Raw genomic sequence first — 27,915 nt, forward strand, 5'->3', positions numbered from 1 at the left:
GCGCTAAACGGAAAAAATAGCACATAAAGTGATGTCTTGTCGATCTAAAAACATTTTTCCTGGAATTTATTGAGCGACGGAAAGTGTACGCCTCGTTCAAATCCGGTCAGTTTCCAACGATTCGGCGGGACACCGCGGGAAGCCACATGGGTTCTCAGAAAGCTAGCGCGCACATATGGCATGTGATATGTGGTGCGAAGGCGGTGTCCTACCACTACGCGGAGAACTCTTAAAATGCGCCCATGTAGCTGCTTCACAAAAAAACCCGTTTTGGCACCCCGAAAATGAAAAAACCATCGCCCATGGGTCGGAATGGAAATCCGCTCCCGGGCATTGCTTCCCATCCCAGGGACCACACACGTGCCAAGTATAGCCTTGGTCCGACAAAATATGCGGTGTCACAGGCCGTTTCCTACTCATTTGCCCTAAAAGCTATGAAAATCCGGACGTGATAGCCCTGTTTGTGAAGGGTGTTCCAAAATAATTTCCGTATCCAAATTCCTACTTTTGGAGTGGTTACTAGGACACATAAAATGACACCATGTGTCTCCGCGGGATTTTTTGACTTCGTTTAAATTGCCACCTGGCAAAAACGGGCCCCCCACGGAGATGCGGTAGTCCGTACCGGGCGCGCTGGTGCATCCGTTCACTATCGCGCTAAATGGAAAAAATTTACCACATAAAGTGATGTTTCTTAGACCTAAAATCATTTTTCCCGGAATTTATTGAGCGACGGAAATATAGCCCTAGTTCAAATCCGGTTAGTTTCCAACGGATTCGGCGGGACACCGCAGAAAGCCGCATGGATTCCTAGATAGCTAGCGCGCACATATGGCATGTGATATGTGGTGCGAAGGCGGTGTCCTACCACTACACTGAGGTCTCGCGCAATACTAAAATGCGCCCCATATAGCTGCTTCACAAAAACCATTTTGGCACCCCGAAATTGAAAAAACCATTTTGGCACCCCGAAATTGAAAAAACCATCGCTCATGGGTCTGATTGGAAATCCGCTCCTGGGGCCTTGCTTCCCATCCCAGGGACCACGCACGTGCCAAATATGGCCTCGTTCCGACAAACTATGCGGTGTTACGGGTCGTTTCCTACTCATTTTTCCTAAAAGTCATAGAACTCTGGACTTGATAAGCCTGTTCGTGAATGATTTTTTCAAAATAATTGCCGTATCCCAATTCCGTCTTTTGAAGTGGTTACTAGGACACATAAAATGACGCCATGCGGCTCCGCGTGATTTTCTGCCTTCGTTTAAATTGCCATCTGGCCAAAATGGGAATCTTTCAAGAACATATAAGAAAGTGTTTGAATTGTTACTATGTTAACATGGTACTATACGGTACTATACGGGATTTAAATATGCATGATTTTAACATAACGGATGGAGGATGTTTTTCTGAATATTTGATACCTTATACCATTTTTCTAACATCATATGAATTACTTATGATTTTTATAAAATTAGATAAATTTAGAAAATGGCATATGCCGAGGGCTGTCCTCGGCGTAGACCTTGCTACGCTAACGGCAACGCTACGCCATGGATCGGACTGGCAGGCTGGCCTGGCCGCCGACGACCCAATTTTTAGCCATCAGCGTATAAAAAACCCTCGGCGTACCGCGCCATTCCTATAGTGTATAAACATCTCATTGAGGTCACAAACAATGCAAGTAATATTTTCCCAATTCTACGCACATAACCGCGACAAGGAATTTCATTACTTACGTCGTCTCATTGTTACGGTAGATGCCAAACAACTTGGAGAAATGGCGATATCCTTATTCATTTCTCTCGTAAAAATAAGTACAGGTCAAGTATTTTGTATTACGATTAGTTCTTTAAGTATAGCACGGAAAAGCTGCTACTTCCTCGAGGACGAAATCGCGCGCGGGCGCGTGCACTGCACGCATCAGTTCGCCGTTGGAACCGGCGGCGGCAGACTAGATGTGCGCCGCTCCTCCTCGCCGTGGAAGGACGGTTCCGGTGGCCACTGCCATGTCGGCATCGGCGGCGGATGTATCGGGAACGGCGGGAGCGGTGGCCACTGATTGTTGCCTGGCTCGGGTTGTGGCCATTGTGGGAACGGCGGCCACTGTTTATTGCCTGGCTCCGGTTGTGGCCATTCCGGGAAAGGCGGCAGCGGCGGCCACTGGTTATTGCCTGGCTCCGGTTGTGGCCATGCAGGGAACGGCGGCCACTGCTTTCCTGGTTCTGGCTGTGGCCATGCAGGTAACGGCGGCCACTGCTTTCCTGGTTCTGGCTGCGGCCATGCAGGGAACGGCGGTAGCGGCGGCCACTGCTTGCCTGGCTCTGGTTGCGGCCATGCAGGGAGCGGCGGTGGGTGGAAAGGGAACGGCGGCAGCGGCGGCCAGTTGCTGTCCGGATGCGGCCATGCGGGGAGCGGTGGCGGGCGGAACGGCGGCCACTGGTTGCCCGGCTTTGGCTGCGGCTCCGGCCACGTCGGCGCCGGTGCCTCCGGTGGCTGGTCGCCGTACGTATCAGGCGCTGGTGGCGAAAGGTCCGCCGGAGGAGCGTGGTGGCCATGCCCGTGGTGCTTGGGCGGCGCTTTGGCGTGGCTCTTTTTCTTCAAAAGGCCGCTGCTCTTTGCCAGCGATTGCACGGCGTCGTCGCCCATGCCGCGTCGCGGCGGTTGATCGGCAGCCGCGGTTGGAGGCTGGAGCACCGCGCGAGACTTTCGGCCGCCTTCCGGCTGTGCATCGGCGCCATGTGAGGAGAACGAGGTCAGCGACCTCGAGGAGGCGACGGGACACTGCGAGAGCAAAACGACGGTGAACGCCAGGAGGCATGTCACCATCTTCATGTCAGCTCCTACACGCATAGATGCTGCTGTCCTTGATGCCACCATGTTCGCTGGCTCGGCGCGCTGGATGACAACTTGTGGTGCAGTTTGCGAGTTTGGATTGCAATATGCATCGTTTAGCTACACGATTGTATGTGTTTATATAGACTAGAGTAATATATACATGCTGAGTGATTTGGGTTGTTGATAGTGACAAGAAAAAATATGTTAATGTCTAACGGATAACAAAGAAATCGGTGTACGCATACAGACATCAAGTCACCACACACAGCCCTGAGGTAGTTAAGTTCGGGTATGAACACATTTCGATCTTGTAGCTAGTGGCCTTGTTAACTAGCTATGGTGGCCTTGTTAACTAGCTATGGTGGTTGAATTTAGAGGGCATTAATTAGTAACTAATGGGTTGTTGGTGTCCATGAAGATGACATGCATTTGTAAAGGTTATTAGGCACGAGTCATCTTTTTACTGCTCAGGGTGGATCTCCAAAATCTTTCTTTTACAAGTCTTGTGGCCATGATCTTACTTGGCAGCAAGAAATTCCCCGAAATGGCCAAATGCTTTCGGCATTTTGGCATGCATGCGTGGTTATCTCGCACTAAAACAGTCCAAAGTGGACGGACAAAGTTAAACTTCGATATAATGGTGGGGGCTGGTGAAGGGAGAAATATGCGAAACTGCCATTGTCTGCTATTCTTCTTTCTAAATACTCAGGGCATATCCAGCGGGGCGACGCATTTCGGACGCCCAAACGGATGGTCGCGTCCATTTGCGTCATCCCAAATGGTCAAAATCGACCACGCGCCCGTTTGCGGGGGTGGCGCCAGCGGCACGACGCATAATTTTTTTTCATTCATAAAAGTCATAATTTGCATTAATAAAAAAACATAAAAACACTTTAAAAGGGCCATAAAGGCGTGGTAAAACTAGGTAATGCCCACTGGTCATCGTCGCCGACGAGGTCGATGAACTCCGGCGTCAGCCATGGAAGCTAGTACGCCGGCGGTGGAGGAGGTAGGGAAGGCTGCAGCAACTGCGGTCAGGCCGTCGCCTACGGAGGAGGCTGTGGTGAAGGTGGCCACGGATCCCAGGCCGGAGCAGCAGTCAGCGCGTCATCGTTGGAACGCGTCGGCGTGGCCGGAGGAGTCGCAGGCGCGAGCGTGGACTCGCGGAATTGGATTGCGAGCCCGTCCCACAAAGCGATCTCGTTGAGCTCGCTATTGGCCAATGCCATGGCAATGGCCTCGTCCTCGGTAATGTCTGGCGGCTGGGTCTCCGGATCCCACGCTGGCCCGCCTTCGTCGTGGTCGTAGTCTGCGCACTCCGCGTGCTCGTCCTCGTCCGCGTCCTCCTGGTCGTTCCCCTCTTCTTCCGCGGCGATCTCGCGGTCGAAGTACTCGACGTCGCCGAGGTAGCCAGCGCGGCGGCGCACGTCGAACTCCCACGTCCCGAACAAGATCCAGTTGTAGGAGTTGAGCGCGTACGCCGGATCTTCTCGGAGATCTGGAGAATCGCTCGGCGGCGGCGCACCTCGTCCCGGCGCTCTCGGCCCTCGTGCGGCACGGGGGGGGGGGGATCGGCACGCGTCTGGAGTTGAGGTACCAGCCCCCTCCAGGCAGGTTTGCGTCCGACCATGGCACCGACCGGTTTTCCTCCGAAAGGCGGCGCGCCAGGTCGATGCGGACGTACCAACCCGTGGCTTCTTGCCGGACCGCGAGCCGCTAGCCTCGTGGTCGTTCTTGGTCTTGCGGAACGGCTAGCATTTCTTCCCCATGGCGTCGGTCGGGTGGATAGGGTGCGCTCTGGCAATGGTGTGGTCGGGGAAATGGGCGCCTGCAGCGTTCCTTTAAGAGGCTCGGACGCCATCTCGCCTTCAATGTCCTGCCGCTGCGACGCCGCCCAGCAGCGCACGCTCGCGGAATCTGAGGCGCGTCATTAACGCAGCCCTGGAAAGCTGCAGCGCGTCGCCCGTAAGTAATGCCGCGGAAGACGAAGTATATGTGCCACTGCCAGGAGGGCCCGTGCGAGGACCGGGCGGACGACCACAGCGTCCGCAGAGACGCAAACCTGAGGCATTTTTGAGCCACGTTTGCGTCGCCATGGATGGCCCAGTCATTTTGTGTCGTCCCGCTGAAGGTGGTACCAGACGCATTTTCGACCCGAGCTAACGCAAACGGTAGTTCAGCATCCGTTTGCGTGAGATGGCCTCAGTGTAATATTTTGTCACTGCACACTACAGTTTTGATATCGGCCAAGTCGACTAGAAAAAGGGAACTAACATCGAATTTGTTCATGTTTGTGCACCCATCCATGTTTCTCCCTGCTGTTGCTCCGGCCGCGAGCATGATTGGTTGGGGGCTGATGCTCTGAGGCGGAGAGGAGACAGCGGCAGCGAGCGAGCTGTGGTTGATCGGACGGCAGTGGGAGAAAAGTGCAAGCGAGAGAATTAAGGGCATGTACCACTATGTCAAAAAAAAAATGGCATGTACCACGTATGACTTTTGAGAATGAGGAACAAGATATAGAGGAACGGCAAACAAGACAGAGAAAGATACAATTTATATAGACAACTTATGAACTGTAATTTTTGCTAATTTTAAGAATTAGTTAACAGTATAACTTACCTATCTAGAAGCCTCCACAGATATTTGGAAACCTGGGCCATCCGATCCTGCTACTGGACGTTTCAGATGTCTCGACCATCTCACTGATCGCGTTGGAGCGTTTCCGTATCAGCCGCATGCTCAGCTCAACCAAACATAACTGGACCGCTACTCCGGAGAACGAGCTGGGTGCTATGTGGCGAATGGGGTTGTTTGTGTGGGCTGCGATTTATCCTCTGCCTCGACGGAACGCTTGTGGAGACACCCTAACGCCGCTCCGTGCAATTAATGGCTCTGAAGGTGCGCCACCACTACCCCTTTCGGTTTCCTCGCCTTCCGGGCGCCGTTTCTGGCCAGACATCTCCCTACTTCATTACGCAACCATCCTTGATTCTACACAATTGATTTATTTCTCACCCTAAGGCAGAGGAAAATGTTCTAATCGTGTTTATGCATCATTGCCGGATTGCATAGGTTCTAATTCCTGATGTTACTTTGTTGATAACTAGTTGATACCCCGCGCGTTGCGGCGGGCATTAGAGATGATTTTCTTGTATGCAAAAAATGGCAGGACCAATCTTTAACAGTAATCCTTGTTCTTATTCTTACTCTTTAAAGTTAGCCTGAAGTACCAAGTTCTAACACTGGCCTTATTCTGATTCTTTAAAATTTGTTTGGTTGCGCGTTGTCGAGGGAATCATATATAAAAACAATAGCACCAAGGGCCTTGAATTCATATGAAGTCATCTTTGGTTGGTATTTTTGCTGATTAGCACATAAAAAATAAAATTTAGTACTACACGATCTATAACTACATTTCTGATGAATCACATTGTCTTGATTTACCATGTGGGAATAAGTTTTCATGTATTTCCTGAGCTAGGCCTACATATCTGGCTTCCAGATATGAGATGCAGACATTGACCTTCAATATATGACCAACCAAGTAATTTTCAATTCATCAGCTATAAACCGCTGTATTGAGATAAAGCCTGCAAAGAATGAAACCAATTTAAGAATTTTGGACAAAAGAACCAAGAATTATGAGGTACTCGTACCAGTTTGTATGCTGTACAATCTGCAAGGCAGCGTGTAGCGTTCAGACCCCTTTTACCTATCCATGTTATCTGGAGTGTATAAAGTAACAACAGAAATCTGAGAAACTCGTGAACAACCAACATGAGAACATAATCAGGCTAATTGCCATGAGAGATTCTCCAGGTGAGGCCAGTGTTAGAACTTGCAGCCAACCAAATAATATCCTGGAACCGCCAGAAATAGATATTGCAGATAGCTAGGTTTCAGGTGAAGATTTACTTCTTATCATGTTTGAGGTTGCCGAAAAGATAGTTTAAGAGGCTGTGAAACAACAAAAATATAGGTAAGTATGCCAATTGTTTAATCATGGGAAACAACAAAATTCATGAAAAAATAGCATGTAAAGTACAACAATGGGCCAGTTAGCATATGCATGTTGGATACACATACCGTTTGGAATAGTCTCGCTGCAACAAACAAATTCAACTGAAATAGGATACCCTTTGGAATAGGCTAGAACAAACAGATTTAACTCAAGCAACCTTCTTCTCTCACACAATGGCTGCAAGAGAAATTCAGTCAAAACACTCTAGTTAGAGTTGCACAAAATACATAGAGCAAATAATGAAATCAAAGACAACAGGAACAGAACAGATGGGATGAAAACGTGTGGGGAGCTGGATGGATGTGTTCACATCTGGTGACACCGGCATACACAGGGAAAGGACAGAGCGACATCGAGTAGGTTGCTCGAGAGGGGCAACTGGGGGGCTTGAAGAAGAGGCAGCTGAGGGGGTTCAAATACAGGGCCGACCGCGATACTAAGCAGACGGAAGCCATTAAACTCGATAGAACGTATGGTGGAAGATTTCGGGACATTGAGCGTTACCAGCCAATATCCAATAGGGGGAAGAGTGAAAGCGGCAGGTCATGGGACTCCCATGATGGGAGAGAGGGAGTCATACGGCAGTTTCCAGTGGGAGGCAATGAGGCATTGGAAGGTATAATAGCTGCCCCCCATGGGGGCTTCACAGCGATCCTCGCACGTGAGCCGTTGGATCTTCCTTGCGACGAATCTCAGCCATTGATTCCTGGCTCAGAATCTACTAGCTAACCCCATGCAACAGCTGATTGTTACCCGCCTCCGGCTGCATGTGGGCCCCACCTTTGCCGGCCCCGCACGTCAGCGACCGTGGCTGGTATCTGCGTCGGTGCGCATTGGCATCGGCCAGTGAATCTCCACCCCGCAGGGGTATTTTTGGTATTTCAGCGGTATAGGTATAAAAGGCAGCATCCCACGGAGGGAAACCCTAGCCGTCGGCCCGCCAATCGCCTCGCGTGCTCACCTTCCCCAATCCCCTCCCGAGGAGACAAAAACGAGCGCTCCCAATCCTTGGAGCCGCGGCCGCCGCATCCCCATCTCCAGCTCCGGCTCCGGCTCGTCGCGGCCTCCCCCCACCGCATCCCCATCTCCGGCTCGTCGCGGCCGCCGCGCCCCCATCTCCGGCTTGTCGCGGCCGCCGCGCCCCCATCTCCGGCTTGTCGCGGCCGCCTCCCTAGCTCCCCACCGCGCCGGCCTCCTCTCCGGCGAGCCGCCGTCGCCCGCGCCCTCCCGATCTGGGTCATCAAGGCAAAGGACGAGCGGCTCTTGCTGGCACGGCCGCGCTCACCTCGGTCTTCATTGGCTCCGGCGAGGCAGGGCCGTGGGTGTCGGCTGCGGCCTTCGTCGGCGGCGCGCTAACCGTACCTCGTGCCGTCGCCATCGCCGGGAAGAGGGGCAGGTGGCGGCTGCACTCCATCTCTCCCTCGTGCTCTCAGGTACTCCCTATGTCCGCCACCGTCCTCAGCCCCACCTTTTCTCCTCCCTACGAGCATAGCAGGGTCGTTCCCTGAGGTTTTTTTGTTTTGTCTCTCCAGTCTGCACTCTCCTCAATGGCGGGTCAGGAGGGGAAAAGGTGGAGGTCGTTGGGAGATGGTTGGCCGCCAGATCCCCTCTCCTATATGATGTTGGAGATAAAATCCCCATGAATTTAGGTTAGGTAATTTCTTCAAGTTTGCACCATGTTTTAAACTTCATACTTGTATATACAGAGTTAGCTAACCCTTTAATAAGTAGCACATTTCTGTATGTGAATTTGTGTTGGCATACTGTTGATCTCTTTTAATATTGCAGCACCTGCCAAATTTAGTCACATTGGAAGATGATGTTGTTATTGTTGCTTGTCTCATGGAACAACACGGGTTATTTACTTTTAATATTGCAGGGTCTGCCAAATTTAGTCACAGTTAAAGATGTTAATGCTGATGCTGTTTTTGTTGCTTGCCTCATGGAAGAACACATGGTATTTATCTTTTATCATGGATTTCCTAAAATGTTTTCTGTTAATTGTTGAGTTTTGTTAAGGAATCCAGTTACTGTTGTCCATTGAAAGATAATATTTTATTCCAAAGACATTTCAAGTGATATCTGATTGCAGGTTCTTCTATCAGGAAATTATTAGAGATCTACCGTACCCAAGCAGATTGTTGATCTCTCCGCGGTAGGCTCTCCACAAACTCAAGGTTAATTATCTATGTAGGTATTGCCTTTACAGAACAGCCAATCATCCTTATGAGTGACTTACCATGCTTGAAGGATTTCCTGTTGCGTGACATCAATGAGTATGAAGAGTGGTATGCCCATGCTCATAGGGCACCGGAACTTCAGGTTTTGGGACTACTTTCCCCTACATACTTGTTAATTAACTTCAATTTGTTGTATTGTTTTTTTGTTACTCAGTTCTTATGTTCAAATTTCAGAATTGGACAACCGACTTATAGTCCTATTGAAATGCTCCTTTAATCTTTTTGTGTAATACCCATAGGGTTTGAGACCCGTTTTCCATGCCCCCTTCCTCGATCTGTGGCTATGCCGTTCTTAAGCTGGAGCGGCTGTGTTCTTGTACAGGTTTGTGCTTGTGTCTGGTTATTGCTAGGGGAATAGTGGACAGGTTTGCTCTCTTCCCCTGAATCTTTTTTTGTAAATAGGACCAATCTTATATGATTATACAGCTTACTTGATTATTCGCTCTTCCCTGCTGGAATGCAGTGATTAATTAAGCACATGTAATTTTCGCCAGCTGTATTGAGGCCATCTCACAGTGAACTACATGCTGATAAATTAGAAGGCAACTTTTCAAACCGTATAAAATATTTTGTATACAATATTATTAGGCAGAGCTCATTGCCTACTGTATTTCACTATTGTTTTGTTTGGGAGAGTATCTTCGGGTTGCATGGATGGAAATAGTTTCTTTGCAAAGGCGATCATTATTATCCGTTAACATTACTTGTTCTGAAGTTACTCATAGTGCGTTAACACGCAGAGCTTCTGATTTAATTCCCATGGCCAAATCACGGAACATAGTCTTGAGTTTTGTGAGATCAGTAACACTGTTTACTGAGTCACTCCTATCTATTTGTCTTTTTAGTACACAATATTAAAGGGTTAAGTTCAAGAACGTGCTTATAGCTGTTGCAAATGCTGGAGCGATGCCTGAAGATTCATTACCTGGCAAATTATTTGCTTTAGTTGCCTGGTCAAATACATATTTTGTTACGGCGCCCACCCTTCCTATGTGTCTCTATTGTTGCTTATTTGTTTGGCCTTGTGTGCTAGCAGAACTGTTTTATTCCAATTATTTTTTTGGATGGTGTGCTTTATACATCCAAATGTGAGCCTCATCCAGCCAAGCAAGTCCTGCAGCCTACTGCTTGGATCTGGTTGCGTGGTTCAGAGATGGTATTCATTTTGTCGTCTTCTATTCATTTCATGACATTGTCATTCGTGGCTTGGATTCAACTTGCTCTTTGTCTTTAGGCTGGTTTTTTTTAGAGCTAATATGTGAGTTTTTTCTTTTCAAATTTCTTTCTGAATCTACTAATTTTTGTGATAGTTGATGCAGTAAACAGCTATTGTGCATAATCATTAGTTGTAGGTTTAACTCTCATGCACGAAACAAATATTGCTGTATGAATTTATATGCTTACTGTATGGATGTGAAACTAATGTTTTCTTCTGCTTTTTTATATGAAAATCTTCTCTTAATCTTGCAGGTCATATTACTATTTAAATTTGCTACTCATTCTGATCCAACGAAACTAAACCAGTGGGTTTGAAATTGCCGTTCATGTCGGGTTAGCATTTGTCCATATCTGTAGCAATAACCTTATTGGTTGTGTTCAGTTCTTAGTGCTTATAGTTCAAAGCAACTGCTATGTTTTGTGGCTGTTGCAAGGTGCTTCTTGGCTGGAAGATGGTGGTCAGGCTAGCTGCCAATTAAATTTGCTGGAAGATATCTCATTAATTGCTTCAAAATTTCTAGCACGTAAGGAAGCAATAGATAGAAACAGTTCTTGGCTGAAATAGTGCCGAATAAGAGTAATTTCTTGGCTGAAATAGTGATATTGACTTTTAAGTGCTTCTCCTGAAATTATATTCCCTGCCTCCTTACTGTGTATTTGCGGTTTTGGCTTTCGTTTCTTGCCTCTTTTTTCTGGGGTTACAAAAGGCCATGCTAGGCTTGTACAAAAAATCATGTTGTAGTACACTTCTGAAGCTCACTAAAATGAATGTCGATGCATACCATTGTGATTTATTTAGTTTTGGATCAGTGAGGTGTGCACTTCTTTCTTTAGTTTTGGATCAGTGAGGCGTGCACTTCTTTCCGATTCACATTGTTGACATTTATTATTTTGAAATCTGTATAACGTTTCTTCTGGATTTCTCGGTCTTCTATTTTAGTCGTATATTCTGATACGACTTTTTGCTCCTCCTTTTTTTGGTGTGTTCTAGGTTTCTCATGTGTTACATTAGGATTATATGGTACTGCACGCTATTTTTTCATGGTGTTTTACGGCTAGGATTGATGCTACCCCCTGGAGAAATATAGATCGACATGCATAAGGTTTTCCACATCATTTAGATGTAAGTTCAGGTATACTCTCCCAAGTGATTCAGTTTTCCAGTTTATTTGCGTTATTTAGATGCATGTTGTCTCGTGTTTAATTCTGCTTTAGGCTAAAATTACAATGTTTACTTCCGTATCTGGGTGTACATTAATGTCCTGTCAACATATGCTCCCGTGGACCAAATCCAGTTTTGGATTTGTTTGTTTCGTTGATTTGTGCAATTGTTTTGGGGGGAACTGACTATTTTATTTTTCTTTGCTACATGCCTTGCATTGCAGATGTTCAAAAACAAAAGATTATTGTAGAAGTAACACCATGAGCCAACAGAGAGGATGTGAATAATCTTGAACTACAAGGTTATCTTCATGCGCCAGCTAATTGATTTTTCCATGCATTTCTTCTTTTATATTCCAACTAATTTTGAGTTGCAATGCTTCTTATGTAAGTACTGAATCATTTTGGTTACATTTTTTGTAGTGTGCAAGTGGCTGCACACACCATTATGGCGAGGTGCTGGCAAGGTATGGCCGTAGGAGATTAGGCTGGTCTCTTTTCATTTTGATCTTATTTTCCTTTTTCGTGGGATGACAGTGAAAGAACTATAACTGAAAAATTGAACATGGCCACACTAAAGTTACTGAATATTGATGTTCCAATTGCAGATAGCATGTGATTTCTTCCCCTTCCCAAGATTATATAAATATAGTATATCTAATATATAAATATATAAATATATATATATATATGTATGCTTTATTAGCTCTGTAAATTAGCACGAGGAGCAATATATTTCTCGATATGATTCTGCTACTTACATATGTTTTAATAATCATCTTTTCTATTATGCATGTTCTAGGTAGATCTCACTACTAACTACTACTAACTACTTACATATTTTTTATGCAGAGGTGGAGATGAGCATGAAGCTATTGCTGCTCAAACCATGTGAAAGGAGCAAAGATCAACGCCAAAACATGTATGTTGTGAATAATTTATCATGTTCCAATCTCCATGCCCTCCTCCTCCCACGCCAAGTTTCCTCCCTTCATGCATCCTCTCCCAACCATGGCGCTTTTGCCATGGACCTGGTCGTTGCCGCCATCGTCCTGGTGCAGGGGAGGAGTGTTGGCTGCCAGAGGCCATCCAAGGCGCCATCGCCGCCATCCTTCGGGTCCTCTCGCCGCTTCCTCTGCCTTGCTAGATGAGTTGTTGCTTGGTCCTCTCTCTCATGGAAGTGCTGATGCTCCTTTTGTCTCTAATTTATCACAAGCCGCTCTCCTTTTTTATGTGTATGTGTGCGTTCTGATGTAGATATATTGTTGCGGGCAAACTGTTCGATGATATGCTTATGAGGCATGGAAACGTTCATCCTTATGGATCTATGGTTACATCAGCAAGGTGAGCCCTTTTTCTTCACATGTTTGCAACAGGAAGTGATTGTCCACAGTTTTATCCTCTTGCAAAGTTTGGTTATTTGTGATTTTAATGAATAAAATAATATTTTCTTATCCTGTGGAGAGAGTTGTGACACAAAAGAGTTTTTATTGTCTACAGGAAGATATGCATAGCTTTTCCTATAATGAAAAATGGCCATCGGAAACGTTCCATGCCGCGCACAGGACCAGTAACCTCCACACCTATCAATTGGTTCCCTCTAGCCCCTGGTGTTTTTTATACTACAGAGCATGAATATATTTTATCATTGTTTTGTAGTACGTCGTATTATCAGTAAAATAGTTTGTTTGATGGCTTATATATGCACTTCTTCTTTTCAGGTTCAATTTAGAGCCATTGATCTATCATAAAGCATGATGATAAGTGTACTGCGGCATGCAGGTTACTGTTGTTTGGACCATGCATCACATATTGTGGACTCTGATCTTGCTGCCAATTGATGGACATGAGTTTGAGGTAAAATCCTTCTTTGCATTTGCTACCTTTTCTACCAGAATATGCAGATTACAAGGAAGTATCTGTATTTTTGTCCTCTGAACTCACATAGTGGGTTTGTATTTACTCGTGGCTTATTACAAACATAACTGATCTTATGTATTGTGTAAGTACATACAAAATGGTTGCTTTACAGTATTGAATTATCTATTGTAATCTTAATAATCATGTATTATTTTATTTGTCTTGACTAGGAAAACTACCAGCTTCCATGATTCAATGCGTGTTGGACGCCTATATATAGTGCAGATTTCTGCTTAATTAATTATTCTCTTGCACATTCTTGGTAAGCTTTAAGATCTGATTTCATCAAATATTCACTTGGGGGGCCAGTTTGCTCATAATCCGGAAACACAGAAGGTTAAGCTCTTCTATTGATATTTCAAGCTATAGTATGTCTAATGTGAGAATTTCTTCGCCGGTTGTTATTTTGAATCTCTCTGTATTTTATCTTGCATGTTGGTGCTGCCGTAGACTTCTCTTTCAAATTTCATTCGCATATATGTGCTGGCATTCTCATAAGATTCACACCTGTATCATGCAGGTTGTTGAGATTCTAAAAAATTTCATCCTTGATGCGATGATGAAGCCCAACCATAAGTACGAGACCTACTCACATGGCCGAGTAGGTAAAATAGTGGCCACCATCACATTCTACCCATCAATTCACCGCCCTTGTCCTGCCTATGGGAGTCTTAGCTGTGTAGAAGTCGTATGGACAGTTTTGAGGATGCAAATAAGATAATAAAGGATAATCCATGCTAAATTATTATAAATTTTAGATTCCATACACATTCTCTCTTCTCTGTTAAAGCACCTCTCATGGTCTCATAGCTCAAATGTGATATCAACAAACCTATCACTTAGATTATTGTGCTATCTTATTCTCGAGCGAGCTTTTGTTGATTACATATCTATATGGGTTATCCCTAGACCTAGAAAAGGGTCTAAAATATTTTCAACATGGTTTACGTATAGATTCAGAAAAGGATTTAAGAATATCTTCCACAACTTCTGTTGGATAGAGAGAATTGGGCACTTGGTATGTTGTGCAGACTTTTTTTTCTGGGAGCAAGTTGTGCATATAAGTTCTCGGCTCTCTCTCTCTCTCTCTCTCTCTCTCTCTCTCTGAATCACTGCATGTTTTCTGAAAGTTTTTATATCACATCATGGTGGAAACTAAGATGGGGAACAATGTGTTCATTCATTGTTTATCCATTAGGAAACGAAGCATGTATAGTTTTTGTTGTGGATCTTGAATGTGTGATTCTTCTCATTACCCGTTGATGCAAAGTGGAGACCATTCCATCCTTTGGTTTCCTATTAATTTCTAGAATCTATTAGGATCGATGCAGACAATACTTGCAACTTAATTTTCAGAATTGTAGGCTCTATCACAATGGTGTAGTGTTAACATGTTATATTGGATTGTTTAACGTTTTATTTGGGTGCTTATACTTTTTTTTAGATCTCTTCAGATTTTTTTGGGTGCTTATACTTTTCACAGAAACGAGTTTTCTACCCTCACATTTTTATGTGCTATGTTTTCATAAACCACTGCCCAACACCATTTGTTTTATGGATGCTGGTGTTGGCACCTTCAGACTTCTATTTGATATAATGGCATGGCTACGAGGAAGAAGGAATGGTCGTCTGATCTTTCCAGATGTAAATTTTATGTACGGTACATGCTATGTGAATAATCTAGGTGCTAAAGTTTCACAGAAAAAATGAATATTGTCCCATGTTTAGGTTTTGGCATATGGATAGTGGCTTAGTTACAATTAGTACTATTAGGGAACCCCGCTGGTTTGCATCAGGTTTGCCCCGCTTATGTCCCAAATTAAACCTCAATATCTAATGTTGTTAAGTATTAGAGGTCAAAATGTAATATCTTATTGTTCTGTTGGCCAAACTGGCAACATACTTTTGTCCTTTTGTCCTGATCGCTAAGTACTATCAGCATAAGAACAAAGTTGAGAAATTTGCTACGTCGAGGACTATCCAGGAAAAGCGATGGGCTGATGCAAGACCGCAAGATACATGATATGTTGTGTTCTGTTGCTCTCTTCGTTAGCTGATAATTCGTCTCTAGCTCCTCTTCGTAAACTGATAATTCTTCCCTGTACCCAGTTAAACAAAATGCATAATTATTCACTCTTTATTTAGTTCTTGCTTATTATCGATGTTCACAAATGTATATAAAATGAACATTGGCACAAGTTTTACGGGAGGAGCGGGTATGATGTATGTCGAGAATGAATGCAAGGATACCATGCAATATTTCCATGTGCGCCTATGATCGATTTCTATAGTTGTTCAATACAACCTTTTAAAAAGTACTTATAATTTTGGAATGTGCCAAGGGGTATGTACAAACTGCTATCTGATACTGAAGTGGTCCACTTTATATTGATTGTTTCCTCATTACGCCTGGGATCTAATCTTCATAATATTTTGCACCGAATCTTATATGTTTGGAATTTCAATACAAAAACCGTTGAATGGTATTATATTGGTAGCTCCTTTTATTACTGTTATGAGAGATAAACATTGGCATTAGCTCCATGGGGTCGTGCGCCAAGGCGCACATCTAAATCTAGTGATTCAATTTCCGCTGGGTATCGGGAGGCATGGCTGGCGATTGATGCGTCGGCAAAGGTGAGCTCGCTAGAGAGAAGGAAGGGGTCCCGGTCTGGACTGGGCCGGCGGAGCGAATGGGCAGATTGATTTTGTTTTTCCTCTAGAGAAGGCAGCGATATTCTTCTGGGCTGGGCCAGTCGAGCGACCGGGCAGCTCGGCTCCTGGTGGACCAGCCAGACCGGAAGCCTGAACACACTCAATTTTTTACAACCATTGAACTACGTCAGATTACGAGTGGCCGAATGAGACAGGTAGTTAAGACCACATCTCTGCAATCTGACGGATAGGATTAATTGGAGTGACGTGGCCACACAAAATTTCAGCTTGCAAGCATTAAATGCATTTTAGTGGGGATGAACTTTATAGATATTATAGATTCGAGGATCATGTCGACCACGACGATGGGCGATGCAGAGGAGGAGACGGCGGCGGCAACGGTTGGCCCGATGCAGACGAGGAGGCTGTGATGTGAACATATAAGGACTCAGAGCAGGATGCGACGGATTCAACAACTATGATATCTCGATGGTGCAGGAGAAGAACAAGGCTTGGGGACGACCTGCTGGACACGCATCTTCGACAACTCATGAGTCTGTCCACAGCAATAAGGTGAAATTTAACCATACATCTTCTCCTTCCATCTCCGAGCTCTTTATAATTCGCCCCTCTCTCTCTATTCCATCTTGTTGGGCGCCTGGGTATGAGTGCAAGGCTAGGATCCAGTGATGCAGACGAGATGGTGTGCATTGCTGCTGGTTCTTACCGGAGGTGAGCAAGAAAATCTTGGGGCCGCAGCCGTTCCACTGCCTCTAGCTTATATCCTCTCTTTGTACCGGCCTCTGCTACCATGACCCTATTCTCCCACCTAGCGCACCCACCTATGATCGCTGTTTCACCTTTTTTACTTTGGCTATTGCTCCGGTGCCTGATAACCCATAAGTATAGGGGATCGCAGCAGTCTTCGAGGGTAGTATAACCCAATTTATTGATTCGACACAAGGGGAGACAAAGAACACTTGGAAGCCTTAACAGCGGAGTTGTCAATTCTGCTGCACCTGGAAACAGACTTGCTCGCAAGAGTTTATCAGTAGTAACAGTTTTATAGCAAGAGTGAGTGAAATAACAAAGAGCAGAGTAACAAAGACAGCAATAGTGATTTTAGTAAACAGCAGGATTAAATTACTGTAGGCACGGGGACGGATGACGGGCGTTGCATGGATGAGAGAAACTCATGTAACAATCATAGCAGGACATTTGCAGATAATAATAAAACGGTGTCCAAGTACAAAGCAATCAATAGGCATGTGTTCCAATTATAGTCGTACGTGCTCGCAATGAGAAACTTGCACAACATCTTTTGTCCTACCAAATGGAAGCCGGGCCTCAAGGGAAACTATCGGATATTAAGGTACTCCTTTTAATAGAGTACCGGAGCAAAGCATTAACACTCCGTGAACACATGTGATCCTCACATCACTACCATTCCCTCCGGTTGTCCCGATTCTGTCACTCCGGGCCATCGGTTCCGGACAGCGACATGTGTATACAACTTGCAGGTAAGATCAATAAACAATGAATATCATGATGAAACAATAACATGTTCAGATCTGAGATCATGGCACTCGGGCCCTAGTGACAAGCATTAAGCATAACAAGTTGCAACAATTTCATCAAAGTACCAATTACGGACACTAGGCACTATGCCCTAACAATCTTATGCTATTACATGACCAATCTCATCCAATCCCTACCATCCCCTTCGGCCTACAGCGGGGGAATTACTCACACATGGATGGGGGAAGCATGGCTGGTTGATGGAGAGGCGTTGGCGGTGATGATGGCGATGATCTCCTCCAATTCCCCGTCCCGGCGGAGTGCCAGAACGGAGACTTCTGGCTCCCGCGACGGAGTTTCGCGATGTGGCGGCGTTCTGGAGGCTTTCTGGCGATTTCGACTTCTCTCCGTGCGTTTTTAGGTCGAAGGCATTATATAGTCCGAAGGAGGGCGTCGGAGGCCGGCCGAGGGGGCCACACCATAGGGCCGCGCGGGCCCCCCCTAGGCCGCGCCGCCTTATGGTGTGGGGCCCTCGGGCTTCCACCTTATTTGTCCTTCTGGCTCCGTCAGTATTCTGGGAAAATAGGGCCTTCTGCATAAATTCCGAGGATTTTCCCGAAAGTTGGATTTCTGCACAAAAACGAGACACCAGAGCAGTTCTGCTGAAAATAGCGTTAGTCCGTGTTAGTTGCATCCAAAATACACAAATTAGAGGCAAAACAATAGCAAAAGTGTTCGGGAAAGTAGATACGTTTTGGACGTATCAACTCCCCCCAAGCTTAGCTTATTGCTTGTCCTCAAGCAATTCAGTTAACAACTGAGCGATAAAAGAACTTTCACGAACACATTTGCTCATATGATGTATATATTCTCATGCTATGGCTAATACTTAAACAGTTCATAATGAGATACTTGCAAATAAGATCATCCAACAGCTATATCAATCATGGAGAGGTACCAACAATTAATAATAAGCATCATGAATCATGTATATAAGCAGGATTGCAATGTTCATAAGAGAGTATGATAAAGTGGTATCTCGCTTGCCCGTATTTGATCGGCAAAACATAAATGCCCAGGCACCTCTGGAGTTCATAGAAAGACTAGAAGTAGTGATTGTCAAAGATAAAAGCATCAAAGTTCTACCACAATCAATCATATTTTGAGACAAGCATATTATACTAAGAATGACAGTTGTGCTCTTAAGATAGTGCTCAAAGAAATAATGGAGACACAACACAAAAGTAAAAGATTGACCCTTCGCAGAGGGAAGCAGGGATTAACATGCGCTAGAGCTTTTCATTTTTGAAATCAGGAGTAAAATTATTTTGAGAGGTGTTTGTTGTTGTCAACGAATGGTAATGGGTACACTGACTACCTCGCCAACTGGACTTCCAAGAGCGGCTCCCATGAATTATTTGCATGTTTATGTGGCACTCCTTCCAACCTTTCTTACACAAACCATGGCTAACCGAATCCTCGGGTGCCTGCCAACAATCTCATACCATGAAGGAGTGCCTTTTTTATTTTAGTTTTATTATGATAATGACACTCCCCCCAACCTTTGCTTACACAAGTCATGGCTAACCGAATCCTTCGGGTGCCGTCCAACAATCACAAACCATGGAGGAGTGTCTATTTAGGTTAATTAATTTGGGACTGGGAATCCCGTTGCCAGCTCTTTTTGCAAAATTATTGGATAAGCGGATGTGCCACTAGTCCATATGAGAGTCCGTCAAAAGTAAATGACAAGGTTGAAAGCTAAACACCACATACTTCCTCATGAGCTATGAAACATAAACACAAATTGAGAAGCATTTTGAAGGTTTTAAAGGTAGCGCATGAGAATTTACTTGGAATGGTTTGAAATGCCATGCATAGGTATTTATAGTGGACACTTTGGAACAACTTGGTTTTCAGGTGTTTGGAAGCACGAGCAGCGTTCCCGCTCAGTACAAGTGAAGGCTAGCAAAAGACTAGGGAGCGACAAATCAAGAGAGCAGTAACTGTCATAATCATGCTTGCGGCAAAATAAATTAACGGAGGCATAAAAGTGATACAAGAACTCTGAAGCAATATAAATCATCGAGGCTTAATTGACTTTGGTTCAGTAATATGCATGCGTGAGCATGTGCCAAGTAGATATAAATGAATTATTCAGAGGAGGATACCACAATGTCATACTTACTTATGAATAAAACAATGCAAGCAAACATCCATGACATGCTACTCATATTAATAAATTGGAGCTAAACATGAGAGATCATAAACTACTAGACTTTCTCAAATAACATATACCTCACATGAACCAACTAAGCATGCTCACATGGATGAGTATATGTACAAAAATGAAAACAAATAGAGTTCATACCAGCCTCTCACCACAATCCAATTGTCGCAGATCGTCATTATTGCCTTTCACTTGTGTAGCTTGGATAATATGAAATGAAAACCACGCTCCAGCCACCGAAGACCATTGAACTCATAATGAACTTTACAAACCAAAGAAGAACAGCAAATATTTTTGGTGTTTTCGAATTAGAAACAAGAACAAAAGGAAACAAGCAAACAAAGCAAAATCTTTTTGGGTTTTCTTATAGCAAACTAGCAATAGCAAATAAAGCGAAACAAATGCAAGAAACCAAAGCAAACAAATGGTGAAGAGAAACAACAGAAATATTTTTGGTATTTTTGTGTTTTGGGAAGGAAACAAAGCAAAAAACAAGAAATGGCAAACTAGAAGACTCACATAAACACAAAGCAGCAGAAATTCATCAAACTTGACAGCAGTACAGTACTCGATTTTTAATAAATTCTTCCACTGCTCAAATCGAAAAGTGTTCAACTAATGAAAGTTAGATAACAACCTGGGGAACATGCACAAAAATTGGCTTCGCAAAATACTGTTATGGCTATTTTTGAGAATTTTTACGGTAACAGTCCAGAATCTGTTTTCAGGCAGCACTTCCCCAAATATCATCTTCCTCTCATTAGAAAACCACTCAAATGAACAAAACAAGTATATACAAGTATCCAGCAATCATAATATGCAAAGAATGAGTGATGCCGGCATACCTCCCCCCAAGCTTAGGCTTTTGGCCTAAGTGGAGTTCAATCCCATCGAGACCATGAGGTAGTATCTCCGTAGTACGACGAAGATGGATCATATTCTGGGTATGTGCTAGAAGAAGCACCCGGATACGTGACGGTGTAGTCATAGGAGGGCTTGGCGTCCTCAGAGTCATGCTGCTGGTGGAAGTCTTGTATCTTCATATGTTCATCCACCTCCTCCTTAGTGCGCGACCATGATTGCCTGTCAATACTGAACAAACCTGGCTGGGGAAGAGGGATTTCCTTCTCATCCCCGTCAGCAAACAACATTCTATAGACCATATTATCTAAAGTAGAATCAGCGGTAATAAAATGATGACTCTTCATAGCAGCAATATCGAGTCTCCTAGGGGTTAATGGCACATCATTAGGATCAAGAGGAAGTCTTAAATGTGTTAAAACGCGCAGTGCAATAGTTTCTCCAAAAATAGGCCCCCCATTAGACAGGCGGCGAGCAATAAGAGAACCAAGATGATAAGATGTCCGACCAGTAAGTGCAATATTCAAGAAAGCAAGATGGTAACTAGAAATATTGCTAGTGTTCTCCCTACCAAGAATGCTAGTAGCAATGTAATATGCAAAATACTTAATGGCGGGGAGTTAAATGTTCCTTATCTTGCCACGCTGAATGGTGCGACAATCATCATCGGTGATCCCTCGATAGAGCTCCAACAGGCCCCGGGGGTTGTCATCAATCCTCCTTACTGTACCTACAGGGGCAATATCCAATGCACGACAAAAATCTTCCAATTCCATAGTAACAGGATTACCATAGATCTTGAATGCAACTGTCGGCTCATATTGCGTGTTGTTGAACTTGAAGCTCTCGACGAAAATTTTGGTGAGCATGTAGCATTGCTCCCTTTCGTCTCCCACGTAGGTGGTTAAGCCCGCCTTGTTGACAAGGGTGAAGAAATCATCCAATATCCCTGCATTTGTCAGAAAATCATAACATGGGAAGGATGAAGCATTAGGAGCCCCATTGTCCTCTTCGGGCGCGAAGCTAGGCGCGATGATATCCTCATTGTACGATCGCCTAAGTCGGGTGGCGGCCCTAGAAGGCCTCCCGGTGCTGGTTGTTCCTCTCTTGAACAATTCTCCAAAGTTGAACTTCTTCATCTTTCTTTTCTGAAATTTTTCAACAAACAATATAAAATTTGATTTGGTGACATATAATCAAGGGGAACTACTATAGGAACTTGCTAGAGTACTAATCATGCATCAAAACTAGTTTATATAACTTAGAACAAACATGCAAGCTCACTAAACATGTTACCTATAGCAGCAAAATATTCAAGATATACTCAACCAAACAAAATTCTATTTGGATAGGCGGAGGAGTCACATACCGGAGAGCAAATGTGCCAAATTTCAGACAGAAATCTGGGCTGAGCAAAGAGATCGAAAAATCCTGAGCTCTTGAGCAAAAATGCGAGTGAGAGAAAGCTGGTTCGAGTTTTTTCGGGAGAGAGAAGATGCTGGGAGAAAGAGATGAAGTAGTGGGGCAAGGAGGGGCCCACACCACAGGGTGGCGCGCTGATACGTCTCCGACGTATCGATAATTTCTTATGTTCCATGCCATATTATTGATGTTATCTACATGTTTTATGCACACTTTATGTCATATTCGTGCATTTTCTGGAACTAACCTATTAACAAGATGCCGAAGTGCCAGTTGCTGTTTTCTGCTGTTTTTGGTTTCAGAAATCCTAGTAACGAAATATTCTCGGAATTGGACGAAATCAACGCCCAGGGTCCTATTTTGCCACGAAGCTTCCAGAAGTCCGAAGAGGAGACGAAGAGGGGCCACGAGGGGGCCACACCCTAGGGCGGCGCGGCCCTGTGGTGTGGGGCCCTCGTGCCGCCTCCTGACCTGCCCTTCCGCCTACTTAAAGCCTCCGTCGCGAAACCCCCAGTACCGAGAGCCACGATACGGAAAACCTTCCAGAGACGCCACCGCCGCCGATCCCATCTCGGGGGATCCAGGAGATCGCCTCCGGCACCCTGCCGGAGAGGGGAATCATCTCCCGGAGGACTCTACGCCGCCATGGTCGCCTCCGGAGTGATGTGTGAGTAGTCTACCCCTGGACTATGGGTCCATAGCAGTAGCTAGATGGTTGTCTTCTCCCCATTGTGCTTCATTGTCGGATCTTGTGAGCTGCCTAACATGATCAAGATCATCTATCTGTAATTCTATATGTTGCGTTTGTTGGGATCCGATGAATAGAGAATACTTGTTATGTTGATTATCAAAGTTATGTCTATGTGTTGTTTATGATCTTTCATGCTCTCCGTTACTAGTAGATGCTCTGGCCAAGTAGATGCTTGTAACTCCAAGAGGGAGTATTTATGCTCGATAGTGGGTTCATGCCTGCATTGACACCTGGGACAATGATGAAAGTTCTAAGGTTGTGTTGTGCTGTTGCCACTAGGGATAAAACATTGATGCTATGTCTAAGGATGTAGTTGTTGATTACATTACGCACCATACTTAATGCAATTGTCTCGTTGCTTTGCAACTTAATACCGGAGGGGTTCGGATGATAACCTGAAGGTGGACTTTTTAGGCATAGATGCAGTTGGATGGCGGTCTATGTACTTTGTCGTAATGCCCAATTAAATCTCACTATACTCATCATAATATGTATGTGCATGGTCATGCCCTCTTTATTTGTCAATTGCCCAACTGTAATTTGTTCACCCAACATGCTGTTTATTTTATGGGAGAGACACCTCTAGTGAACTGTGGACCCCGGTCCAATTCTCTTTACTGAAATACAATCCCATGCAATACTTGTTCTACGTTTTCTCGCAAACAATCATCTTCCACACAATACGGTTAATCCTTTGTTACAGCAAGCCGGTGAGATTGACAACCTCAGCTTTCGTTGGGACAAAGTACTTTGGTTGTGTTGTGCAGTTCCACGTTGGCGCCGGAATCTCTGGTGTTGCGCCGCACTACATCCCGCCGCCATCAACCTTCAACGTGCTTCTTGACTCCTACTGGTTCGATTAAACCTTGGTTTCTTACTGAGGGAAACTTGCCGCTGTGCGCATCACACCTTCCTCTTGGGGTTCCCAACGGACGTGTCAACCACACGCATCAAGCAAATTTCTGGCGCCGTTGCCAGGGAGATCAAGACACGCTGCAAGGGGAGTCTCCACTTCTCAATCTCTTTACTTTGTTTTTGTCTTGCTTAGTTTTATTTACTACTTTGTTTGCTGCACTAAATCAAAATACAAAAAAATTAGTTGCTAGTTTTACTTTATTTGCTATCTTGTTTGCTATATCAAAAACACAAAAAAATTAGTTACTTGCATTTACTTTATCTAGTTTGCTTTATTTACTGTTGCTAAAATGGCCAACCCTGAAAATACTAACTTGTGTGACTTCACAACCACAAATAATAATGATTTCTTATGCACACCTATTGCTCCACCTGCTACTACAGCAGAATTCTTTGAAATTAAACCTGCTTTACTGAATCTTGTTATGCGAGAGCAATTTTCTGGTGTTAGTTCTGATGATGCTGCTTCCCATCTCAATAATTTTGTTGAATTGTGTGAAATGCAAAAATATAAAGATGTAGATGGTGACATTATAAAATTAAAATTGTTCCCTTTCTCATTAAGAGGAAGAGCTAAAGATTGGTTGCTATCTCTGCCTAAGAATAGTATTGATTCATGGACTAAATGCAAGGATGCTTTTATTGGTAGATATTATCCCCTGCTAAAATTATATCTTTGAGGAGTAGCATAATGAATTTTAAACAATTAGATACTAAACATGTTGCTCAAGCTTGGGAAAGAATGAAATCTCTGGTTAAAAATTGCCCAACCCATGGACTGACTACTTGGATGATCATCCAAACCTTCTATGCAGGACTGAATTTTTCTTCGCGGAATTTATTGGATTCAGCTGCTGGAGGTACCTTTATGTCCATCACTCTTGGTGAAGCAACAAAGCTTCTTGATAATATGATGATCAACTACTCTGAATGGCACACGGAAAGAGCTCCACAAGGTAAGAAGGTAAATTCTGTCGAAGAAACCTCTTCCTTGAGTGATAAGATTGATGCTATTATGTCTATGCTTGTGAATGATAGGACTAATATTGATCCTAATAATGTTCCGTTAGCTTCATTGGTTGCACAAGAAGAACATGTTGATGTAAACTTCATTAAAAATAATAATTTCAACAACAATGCTTACCGGAACAATTCTAGTAACAACTATAGGCCATATCCTTATAATAATGGCAACGGCTATGGTAATTCTTATGGGAATTCTTACAATAATAATAGGAATTCACCCCCTGGACTTGAAGCCATGCTTAAAGAATTTATTAGTACACAAACTGCTTTTAACAAATCTGTTGAAGAAAAGCTTGGGAAAATTGATATACTTGCTTCTAAAGTCGATAGTCTTGCTGCTGATGTTGATCTTTTGAAATCGAAAGTTTTGCCTAATGGAAATCATCATGACAAAATTACTACTACAGCAAATGCCATCCAAGTTAGAATTAATGAGAATATAAGATTAATGGCTGAACTGCGTGCTAGGTGGGATAGAGAAGAAAATGAAAAACTAGCTAAAGAGAAGAATGTAGCTAAAGTTTGGACTATTACCACCACTTGTAATGCTAATGCTACACATGTTGCTGCACCTCCTACTAATACTAATAAAAGAATTGGTGTTAGCAATGTTTCCACTTCTAATGCAAAGCGCGAGAAACTGCCTGAAACTGCTGAAACTGCCTGTGATAAAACTGCTGAAATTTTTTCCAACATTGGGGATGATGGTCCCATTGCTTTAGATTATAATGGTTTGAATTTTGATGATTGCCACATCTCTGAAGTTATAAAGTTCTTGCAAAAACTTGCTAAAAGTCCTAATGCTAGTGCTATAAATTTGGCTTTCACGCAACATATTACAAATGCTCTCATAAAAGCTAGAGAAGAGAAACTAGAGCGCGAAGCCTCTATTCCTAGAAAGCTAGAGGATGGTTGGGAGCCCATCATTAAAATGAAGGTTAAAGATTTTGATTGTAATGCTTTATGTGATCTTGGTGCAAGTATTTCTGTTATGCCTAAGAAAATTTATAATATGCTTGACTTGCCACCGCTGAAAAATTGTTATTTGGATGTTAATCTTGCTGATCATTCTACAAAGAAACCTTTGGGGAAAGTTGATAATGTTCGCATTACCATTAACAATAACCTTGTCCCCGTTGATTTTGTTGTCTTGGATATTGAATGCAATGCATCTTGTCCCATTATATTGGGAAGACCTTTTCTTCGAACTGTTGGTGCTATCATTGATATGAAGGAAGGTAATATAAAATATCAATTTCCTCTCAAGAAAGGTATGGAACACTTCCCTAGAAAGAGAATGAAGTTACCTTTTGATTCTATTATGAGAACAAATTATGATGTTGACACTTCGTCTCTTGATAATACTTGATATACACTTTCTGCGCCTAGCTGAAAGGCGTTAAAGAAAAGCGCTTATGGGAGACAACCCATGGTTTTTACCTACAGTACTTTGTTTTTATTTTGTGTCTTGGAAGTTGTTTACTACTGTATCAACCTCTCCTTATCTTAGTTTAGTGTTTTGTTGTGCCAAGTAAAGTCTTTGATAGTAAAGTAAGTACTAGATTTGGATTACTGCGCAGTTCCAGATTTCTTTGCTGTCACGAATCTGGGTCTACCTCCCTGTAGGTAGCTCAGAAAATTAAGCCAATTTACGTGCATGATCCTCAGATATGTACGCAACTTTCATTCAATTTGAGCATTTTCATTTGAGCAAGTCTGGTGCCTCGATAAAATTCGTCAATACGAACTGTTCTGTTTTGACAGATTCTGCCTTTTATTTCGCATTGCCTCTTTTGCTATGTTGGATGAATTTCTTTGATCCATTAATGTCCAGTAGCTTTATGCAATGTCCAGAAGTGTTAAGAATGATTGTGTCACCTCTGAACATGTTAATTTTTATTGTCACTAACCCTCTAATGAGTTGTTCTAAGTTTGGTGTGGAGGAAGTTTTCAAGGATCAAGAGAGGAGTATGATGCAACATGATCAAGGAGAGTGAAAGCTCTAAGCTTGGGGATGCCCCGGTGGTTCACCCCTGCATATTCTAAGAAGACTCAAGCGTCTAAGCTTGGGGATTCCCAAGGCATCCCCTTCTTCATCGACAATATTATCAGGTTCCTCCCCTGAAACTATATTTTTATTCCATCACATCTTATGTGCTTTTCTTGGAGCGTCGGTTTGTTTTTGTTTTTTGTTTTGTTTGAATAAAATGGATCCTAGCATTCACTTTATGGGAGAGAGACACGCTCCGCTGTAGCATATGGACAAGTATGTCCTTAGTTTCTACTCATAGTATTCATGGCGAAGTTTCTTCTTCGTTAAATTGTTATATGGTTGGAATTGGAAAATGATACATGTAGTAATTGCTATAAATGTCTTGGGTAATGTGATACTTGGCAATTGTTGTGCTCATGTTTAAGCTCTTGCATCATATGCTTTGCACCCATTAATGAAGAAATACATAGAGCATGCTAAAATTTGGTTTGCATATTTGGTTTCTCTAAGGTCTAGATAATTTCTAGTATTGAGTTTGAACAACAAGGAAGACGGTGTAGAGTCTTATAATGTTTTCAATATGTCTTTTATGTGAGTTTTGCTGCACCGGTTCATCCTTGTGTTTGTTTCAAATAAGCCTTGCTAGCCTAAACCTTGTATCGAGAGGGAATACCTCTCATGCATCCAAAATACTTGAGCCAACCACTATGCCATTTGTGTCCACCATACCTACCTACTACATGGTATTTTCCGCCATTCCAAAGTAAATTGCTTGAGTGCTACCTTTAAAATTCCATCATTCACCTTTGCAATATAAAAAACTATTGTGGTATTGAATATGTACTTATGCACTTTATCTCTTATTAAGTTGCTTGTTGTGCGATAACCATGTTCACTGGGGACGCCATCAACTACTCTTTGTTGAATTTCATGTGAGTTGCTATGCATGTTCGTCTTGTCTGAAGTAAGAGAGATCTACCACCTTATGGTTAAGCATGCATATTGTTAGAGAAGAACATTGGGCCGCTAACTAAAGCCATGATCCACGGTGGAAGTTTCAGTTTTGGACAAATATCCTCAATCTCATATGAGAAAATTATTAATTGTTGTTACATGCTTATGCATAAAAGAGGAGTCCATTATCTGT

The 27,915-nt window shown here is 43.6% G+C and overlaps 1 protein-coding gene and 2 long non-coding RNA genes across 5 annotated transcripts; 2 read left to right on the top strand and 1 right to left on the bottom strand.

Annotated features, from left to right (window-relative positions):
* Window positions 1–1,752: 1,752 nt before the first annotated feature.
* On the bottom strand, window positions 1,753–2,956 carry LOC127294267 (uncharacterized). The gene has a single exon (XM_051324047.2). The coding sequence runs from the start codon at window positions 2,877–2,879 to the stop codon at window positions 1,923–1,925; it is 957 nt and encodes a 318-aa protein (XP_051180007.1). The 5' UTR covers window positions 2,880–2,956; the 3' UTR covers window positions 1,753–1,922.
* A 5,451-nt stretch (window positions 2,957–8,407) lies between these two features.
* On the top strand, window positions 8,408–9,463 carry LOC127348704 (uncharacterized). Of its 3 annotated transcripts, none has more exons than XR_007879883.2 (5): window positions 8,408–8,507; window positions 8,738–8,815; window positions 8,951–9,013; window positions 9,109–9,180; window positions 9,421–9,463. It is a non-coding gene; the product is annotated as an uncharacterized lncRNA (long non-coding RNA). The 3 variants fall into 3 exon arrangements; XR_011744473.1 differs by having other exon boundaries at window positions 8,417–8,512; XR_007879881.2 differs by having other exon boundaries at window positions 8,417–8,512; window positions 9,338–9,437.
* Window positions 9,464–12,336: 2,873 nt separating this feature from the next.
* On the top strand, window positions 12,337–14,356 carry LOC127348705 (uncharacterized). Its single transcript, XR_011744474.1, has 3 exons — window positions 12,337–12,821; window positions 12,978–13,334; window positions 13,568–14,356. It is a non-coding gene; the product is annotated as an uncharacterized lncRNA (long non-coding RNA).
* Window positions 14,357–27,915: the final 13,559 nt, after the last annotated feature.

The sequence above is a fragment of the Lolium perenne genome, chromosome 4, assembly GCF_019359855.2.
Source record: "Lolium perenne isolate Kyuss_39 chromosome 4, Kyuss_2.0, whole genome shotgun sequence".
In the NCBI taxonomy this organism is placed as follows: domain Eukaryota; kingdom Viridiplantae; phylum Streptophyta; class Magnoliopsida; order Poales; family Poaceae; genus Lolium; species Lolium perenne.